The 8,117-nt window shown below is 43.8% G+C and overlaps 1 protein-coding gene across 1 annotated transcript; it reads right to left on the reverse strand.

Moving 5' to 3' along the window:
* Positions 1–451: 451 nt before the first annotated feature.
* LOC123063722 (pectin acetylesterase 5-like) lies at positions 452–3,568 on the reverse strand. The gene is made up of 7 exons (XM_044487624.1): positions 1,895–3,568; positions 1,756–1,816; positions 1,441–1,494; positions 1,267–1,344; positions 1,079–1,184; positions 841–986; positions 452–743 (listed from the first exon to the last, which is right to left on the reverse strand). The coding sequence occupies exons 1-7, from the start codon at positions 2,050–2,052 to the stop codon at positions 633–635; spliced, it is 714 nt and encodes a 237-aa protein (XP_044343559.1). The 5' UTR covers positions 2,053–3,568; the 3' UTR covers positions 452–632.
* Between the last annotated feature and the right edge of the window lie 4,549 nt (positions 3,569–8,117).

Below are 8,117 nucleotides of genomic sequence, written 5' to 3' on the forward strand. Positions count from 1 at the left end.
TGTAATGGCAAAGGTGGGTAATTTTCTTTAATTTATATCGAAAAGCTATAGAGTTCCAGTCAATTTATTAAATGGTCAGATGTTTCTAATTTTTGTGGTAATTTCTAAGCTTTTTTTGCGAGAAAAAAGAGATTTCATTGCTTAACCAGTGTGGTTACAATCGTTTGAATACAGCAAATCAATCTCAGAGGGAACCGATCTAAGCCACACTGCAGTGCGCTTGTTGTTATAACCAAGTTGAGCAAGACCATGAGCCACACCGTTGCACGAGCGACGTATGGTGGAGATGGTAAAGTTTCTGTCCTTTTTCTAAGCTATTTATGCTTTTTCTGGTTAGCCCGTAAAGTACATTTTATATATAATAGATAGATATATTGGTATATAGAAAGATAGATTAACTGAATAACTCATCATTTTTGGGAAATTTTCCATACTGATTTGGTGCTTGAAATACAATATTTTTTTTTTGCTCCGTTGACATTTTCACACGATCCACCATCATTCATCTGACCACACTTGTTTTATTACATATGATCATTACTTTTCACTTTGATGATTGCTGTTTTTTCTCTTTCTTTCTTGCACTCTTTACATTACATAGTAAACCTCAACCAATGCAATGTAATACCAAATCATAAAGGTGACTGACTATTGCATGTTGGGTTGCACGGATACTTGCAGTCAACCTCTTTCACTCCTTGCGTCCTTCCACGGTGCCAATCTCCAACAACTTCTGCAATGGTCTGCTCCATATATAAGATGGTAGTGAAACAATATCAATCCAAGAAACAACATGGGATAGCAAATAATGTGATTTATTGTGGATTTCGAACTGCCTACTTTATTTCCAAGCCTCGGGGAATTATGTGAATTCCATGAGACATCAAGGACCGTTTGGCAATGAGTGAAGCATGAGTCGATGAAAAATCCCCAGTCCTCTTTATCTTTAACAACCTTTAATGCATCAGCCATCGTGGTCCTTAGTCCTATCGATGCGGTAGCAGAATATTTAGAGTTTCACAAACAGGGAAAAACATTGATGCTTAATGAGAGTGAAAAATTGACAAGCTAAGCTAACCATCAAGAACATCAATTTGTGTGGAATTGCAGTTCCGGATATTATCCTTGCAACTCAACCACGACTTATCAGGAGCCGACGAAGCTGGTACGATCACATTTCGTATCTATAGCGAAGGATAAGCGATTAAATGGTGAAACTTTTAATGGAGTAGAAATAAGAACGAGAAGAAGAAAATATAAAATTACCTGCGCTGGATCATACCCAGAGTTGACAATAAACATGGGGGTGTGGATGCTCTTAATAAGTTCCGCAGGGAAGAAACACTAGGAACACAATTATTTCAGCTAACGAACTTACTAGCATAACCTGATGGCATGCTTAAGAGTGCGAAGCATATCATGTTATTCAGTTGAAACTACCTCAGTTGGCTCTTTGTTGGTAAGGCAGTCCTTGGGCAACACTTGTCTAACATTCTAAATAAATTAGCAAAATTTGTGAGATACAGAAGAAACTCAGTGGCATTTAGTACAAAGTGGCATCATCACATGGACAGAAAAATATTGTGTGTTTTACCGACTGTTGCACAACTAACCACTTGCAAACTCAAGAGTTTTATAAAGCCTTTTCTAAAAGTCGTGTTTTTGAGAAGTGCAAAAAGGGGGAAAAGATAACTAGAAATCTTGGTTACAAAATAAGGCATGCTATTAAAGTTTTAAGCAAGTCCAGTGGCTAACCTGGAGATGAACGACTCCACCATAGAGAGATCGGAAGGACCTTTGTTCAGATATATCCTTTCTGTTAGAAAAAGTGGCACTTTTAGTTCAGATACCATGCTAGTGGGTTACTTTTTTATTTTATTTTCAAGAGTCTTACACGTCAAGAATAAACCCAGCATCGACAAGGCATTTAACCGAAACCTTGTGAGAAAATCGTGCACTAAAATCGTCGCAATGCACTATCATTGCTAGACCACCAGCAGAACAACCTGTAAGGATGGCCTGAAATGCGTAGAAATATGAAAAAAAAATCATTTTTACATGGTTCTTGTTCACAAATCACAACTAACATTTGTAGCACAGAATGCAACTTTTGTACTAATGGCTCTTGCTCAATTTATATTAGCCCAGCAAATTAAGTATTGATGGCAATAAGCCATGCACACGGCGAAGGCGACTGGCATGAAGATGACCAGGTTGAGTCCGTAGCATGTGTGTCCCCCGGCGTGAGCCCGTGGTTGCGTTCGTGAAGTGGAGGAGCTGCATGCGGGGAGCCGTTGCGATCTGTTGGAGCCAGGTGCGGCGTGCACGCGGCTGGAGGGAGTTAGTTGCAAGCTAGCTAGATGGTTGGCCGGGTCATGCTAGTGCATGCATGGGCTAGCCCGGCGAGTCATGTGGTCATGCATGGATATGAATCGTGCATGTAGTGGTTAGCTTAGTGCGTGAGTTAGTTGCCGGGTGTGCCGGCCGTGTGGTGTGTGTGCACGGGTATAAAAACCCCTCCTCCATGTATTGATCGAGTTGCGCCGGTGTGGAGCCGAGGGTAGCCATGTAGCCACTGTAAAGAGGAAAAGGATTGGGGCGTTCGTGCGTCCATGGCGGCGTTTGTGCGCCGGCCCGGAATTTCTTGTGTCTTGTGTCTTCTTCTACCTTTAGCAGTGTGTGAGAGAGGGCTGCGGTTCCAACAAGTATAACATGTGTAGCATTGGCGAGTCCTTTTTCCATTAGTTCGTCAATAACCGCTTGATAGATACGCAATCCTCTGAAGTGCAACATCTCCTGAAACAACCGAAACAACGACATCACATATATCAGAATCCAGAAAAATCACCTGTGCTTGACCTTCCGCATCCCCTGAAAAGGAAGCTCCATCGCAGTATCGCACGTAGGCTTTGTTCCAATCTCCACTTCTTTCTTCACTACTATTAAACAATCGAACAAGAACTTTCTTACACGCACCCCACTATTAGCCCCCACAACACCGCACAACCCAGTCAGAACCACACAATTAGTCCCACAAATTTCAATCTAACGGCCATCATTTATCTAATAGCGGGATGGTGTGTACTTAGCAATTTCTAATGACTGACCGTACTCCACCACCAGAGGAGTATTCCAACAACCAATCCCATGTTTCCCTGCAATCACGCAATCAGATCGCAAACTAAGGAAACACAACCAAATCTGCTCCCTCCCGTGTTTCCCTACAATCACGCAATCAAATCGCAAACTAAGGAAACTCAATCAAATCTGCTCCCTCGCCCTTGACCTCGACGTTTGTCTGCCTTGAGTCACCACCGCACCAGATGCCGCCCACCAACACCGTCGCCTCCCTGCACGATCGCCATCGCCGATTGTTGCCGCTCGCAGCGTCGAATCCGTCATCAACATAGCGGGCGCCCAGGAACCTACCCTCGCAGCATGGCATCCATCCGCGAGATCGCCTGCCTCGACACCCGCATGGCTACGGCCGCCCTGCACATCCCCTGAACCAGCCGGACACACGCAGCTGTAATTTCCTCCCTGCACTTCTTCAGGTTTGACTTCTTCCTTTGACTTGTTGCAGCATTACTCGGGATTATAATTTTGAGAATAGAGTTCTAAAAAATATAAACAGTTGGACAACAGAATGCTATAAGCCTTTCGTTTTACATCTCTAATTAATGGTTTTCTATGTGGAAATGGTTCATGTTTGACTGTAACAAGAACTAAGAGCTATACATATGTAGAGTTCATTTTGCACAATCAGACCGCCCTATCTCTTTTACTGTGACAAATCAACTATGCCGCTACAGATCAGTAAAGGAAATCAGCTAAACTTGCATGCATACCTCTCAGCTCCATCAGATCAGGCCAAAAGCTCTCCTGTGAGGAGTCACCGAGGAGCCTACTAGAACTTGTAGAGTTCACCCTTGTTGAGTACAGAGACCATGGTGAGGATGGAGATTGGTGAACGAGCGATAAGGCACTAGCAGAGAGACCAGTAGAAATAGCATGGCAGTATCACATCATCATGTTTTGCAGCATCTTCCGATTCTTCAGGACACTCATCCTACTAGAAACAGATAGTTATCAATATACAGAAGAGAGACACCCCCAAACTGAAAGATTAAACAACAGTGCGAATGAACCAGACCGTAACAAAATCCAATATCCGTTGAAACAGAATTTTTTAATCAAATATTTGTAACATAGGCAGATCATGTGTAGTAAAGATTTTTTAATCAAATATCTGTAACATGGCCACATGAAGGAGAAATTGGAAATTTGGAAGTAAATATTTCTATTAGTACCTAAGATGATCCGTTTTGTCAAATTCACATCCAGAAGCGTTTGAATCTTGGCTCATATGACACATTCTTGACAACATGCACAAAAGGAACTGATGAACCACAAATATTTTATAACTGAATATCTGCAAACTGCATGATCCAAACCTCCTATTACAAACCCAATCGGTTGAGATTCCATGGAAAGAATATTTGAAGTAGATATAGATGGAAAGAAGATATGATCAAAGAAAAATAAACCATAAAGGGTAATAACCTTCACACCAGCAGCACTGCATAACCATACAGCGTCCATCACTCATGGGCGACAAGGATCTACAACAAATAAAGGACTCCTTACTGAAGGGTGAAAAGCTGCATGCAGCCATCAGAAGATAACTATACGGCAAAACTGAACTGAAAATGTGCCTAACCAGATTCAGCCATAAAGAGTTCTAAACATAAAAAAGTTGCTTAATAAAGATATAATACATGATGAACAAGTGATGCAAATAAAGATGACAAACTAGCATGGCTAAGTATTATTATGAGTAGACACCTCCTAATTTATTTATTTTGTTCAATTTCACCATCTCTCAATCCTCCGTAGTGTCTTGTTTATGCAAAACTAGCAAGATGGAAATGGACTATTCTGTCCATGTTTTCTTTTCATTCATGGCGGGGACTTCTAAAATTAGCCAAAAACATGGACAGAAAATGCAGAGGCACGGGCTGACTTGGACGGCCTCGCACCAGATACAGATTGAATTTATTTTCACATGATCCTAAATTGGCATTGCATGACCGTAAAGCAGGAAACCAAATTGATGGGGGAAATTCCTAAACTGACATGAGGATCCATGGGCGACGCCGTACGAATCGAAGGTAGGCTGAGCTGAGCACCGTAGATATATCTCTTATACAGGAACCCCAAGAATAATTGCATCAGACAGGATCGAAGCCCCCTTTCCACCGGCTTCGCGAGGATGGCCAGCCCCTCACGCCCTCGCTCTTCAACTTCCTCCGTGGCGCACCAACCTCCGCCGCTCCCTCCTCGCGCTCGCCATGGAGCCGCAGTCGTCGCCGCCTCGCCGAGATCGACCACCACAACCCGCCGCCACGGCCACGGCGGCCCCGCCATCTTGCTCCACGCCTTCGTACTCGAGCTGGGCGCGGGTGACGCGGGACGGCGTGTCTCACCGCGGGTGAGGCCAGGCAGGGCAGGGCGTCGCCGCCGGTGAGTCCCACGCCTCCGCATCCGCCTCCGACGTCGCCTAAGGCCGGCTCGCCCGCGAGCACGACTAGCTCGAGCGCCTCCTCGTGCACTTCGGCGACCGGGTTCGACTGGAAGGGGCGGGGAAGAGCAGGGCGTGTGAGTCCTCGCGCTAGAGGTAGGGACGAAGGGGAGGGTGAGGTCGTGAGAGGGAGCTGAAGATTACGGAATGGGGAACGACTGAGAGACAGGGGCAGCAACTCGATGGGCGGTGGGGAGGTAGGTGATGGGTTTGAGACCGTGAGTGAGTGTGGGGTCTGGGCCTTCCATTTTCTTTATTCCAGCGTGTCATTTTTTAAGGATTATTAGAGCGTGTCCTATTTAGCTAGAGTCGTGCGATTCTTCTTGTAGATAGGGCAAGGGTTAAAAATAAAGGTTCAGTCATGATAATTTAATGTTTTCAATTATTTTTATAAAACTATTTATATAAATTGATAATTATTTTTATTTATAATATATTCAAATTATGTAAATCATGCTCATCCTATGGTCTGTGGATGTTAAATTCATGGAGTACTTTACGGGGGATTTTTCATCCAACACTTCTAAACAGGTATATTCGGTATGTATCTTCATAATTATTATGGTGTATTGCTATTTGAAAAGTAACTATGTATACATGTTGCACATGAATTTTTTATAACATTGTTGTATATAATGCATATGTACGAAGACAGTGTACAGAGAAGACGATTTTTTGATACATATTTTGATGTATGCAGGAAATGAATCTCTAAACAATGTCCCAGATATGGAACAAAGAATGAAGCATTATAAATGTCATAAATAGATTGACCTTTAAGAGAGAACCATCAAAGAATTAATTGTGAGGATGTTGCTTACTTGTTTCTTAAGTATTTTTATAACTAATTATAATATGTTTATGTGGTCATGAATTTTATGTGAAGATATGTGTTACACTCGCTCACATCATTGCGCATGGGACATATTTAAGTGGCACGGTTAGAAAAAAACTCGCTAAAAGAATAACTAACAAAATTCAAAGATGTTTCTATTGTGGATTATAAAACGTGCGTTGCACGTGCACGCTTACTAGTTGTAGAAATCTAATAACATGTTGATGACAATTTTTTTTTGAGCATCAGTACAGACACAAGCGCTCATATACACGCGCATACACTCACTCCTATGAACGCACACACGCACACCCTACCCCTATGAGCACCTCTGAAAGACTAAGCCGGCATATCATCTTAAGATTTATGAAGTCACCGTAGGCGCCTCGTCGTCGACGGAAACGTCTCCTCCCACTAAAAGCGCATCGCCAGAAATCCTGAAATAAATCCAGGAATAATGCGAGCACCAGGATTTGAACCCTGGTGGGTTGGGGATATCACTGTCCACCTAACCAACTCAACCACAGGTTGATTCGCGCCGATGACAATTAGTGCAAAGGCATAGCAAGAAGTATTAAATATTCAGGCAAACAGAGAGAAGGACATGAAAAAATGGAACAAATTAAATAGATATGGACTGGTGTGTGGAACAGAAGTATTGGTGATTACCAGTATTTTGCAGGTGGTCACTGCCGAGGATTCCAGCGCAAGCGAAGTGAATCGGTTTCATGAATTTAGACGAACCGAGATCAGACATTCTACGATTGGAACAATCATTGACTGTGCCGCACCAGCCTCCTCCCTTGGTTGTTAAAAGAAACAAACAAGTCCATCAACTAATTGCCCTTCCTTGAGTCAACTTGCTAGACATCCCCATCATGCATGTCTTTTGATATATAGAGGGGATTTCGCAAAAAAGAAGATATGTAGAGGGAAAAAGATGCAGGGAACATTGGATGGATGGCTGGATGGTACGTACCTGTAGATGGATGTGCCAGCTGCTGGAGCCTCTCTGGAGGTGGTAACCCGATGGGGTTCCGTCCAAGCACACTGCACCCTTCTCCTGTGCGGCAGTGAGGAGGGTGAGCGCGACGGGCTCCGGCTGTGGCACGCCGAACAACTTAGGACGGAGAGGACCAACGGTGACCAGCAGCATGAGGAGCAGGGTTGCTGCCGCAAGTCCCCACCATCCGCGGTGGTCTGATGGACGATGTGGGCGCTGCTCCAGGTGGAGGAGCGGCCCCGCTGAAGCGGGCACCATGTCCATGGCTGTCGCGTCACGTCACCTGTAAGCTAAAGATACCCGCAAAAAAAAAAAAAAAAACCTGTAAGCTAAAGATGGTGTGGATGTGTCTTGCACTAGCGGAGGTTGCATGATTTGGTTGCGGCAGCTGCTGCTTCTTCCTCTTCTAAAATACACAGTGCTCGTTTTTCATTCCACTCCACTCCTCGTCATCTTTCGTAAACCCCGCCAAATCTTCCAGCTGGAAAGCAATCGTCCCTTTTGTTGGAGCTGCTCCTTGCTCCCTTGTTCTTCCTCACGTTGCCTCACACAACTCTTTCTTCTTCTCTCACGAATACAGACACACACTTCATCAAGGACAAAGCTAGCTTTGCCTTGTCTCCGGATGAAAACCACATAGGCTACATTTTTCCTCAGCCCTCACGGCCTAAACTTTTTCTCATTCATCTGATCACTTA

Source organism: Triticum aestivum, chromosome 3A (genome assembly GCF_018294505.1).
Source record: "Triticum aestivum cultivar Chinese Spring chromosome 3A, IWGSC CS RefSeq v2.1, whole genome shotgun sequence".
In the NCBI taxonomy this organism is placed as follows: Eukaryota; Viridiplantae; Streptophyta; class Magnoliopsida; order Poales; family Poaceae; genus Triticum; species Triticum aestivum.

Coding starts and splice junctions, on each gene's coding strand:
- LOC123063722 (XM_044487624.1), bottom strand. CDS start 2,052: ATGATTTTTTTTTCATATTTCTACGCATTTCAGGCCATCCTTACAGGT. Junction 1,345..1,440: donor CCAACAAAGAGCCAACTGAG/GTAGTTTCAACT, acceptor TTGTGTTCCTAG/TGTTTCTTCCCTGCGGAACT. Junction 1,185..1,266: donor CTGGGTATGATCCAGCGCAG/GTAATTTTATAT, acceptor CCTTCGCTATAG/ATACGAAATGTGATCGTACC.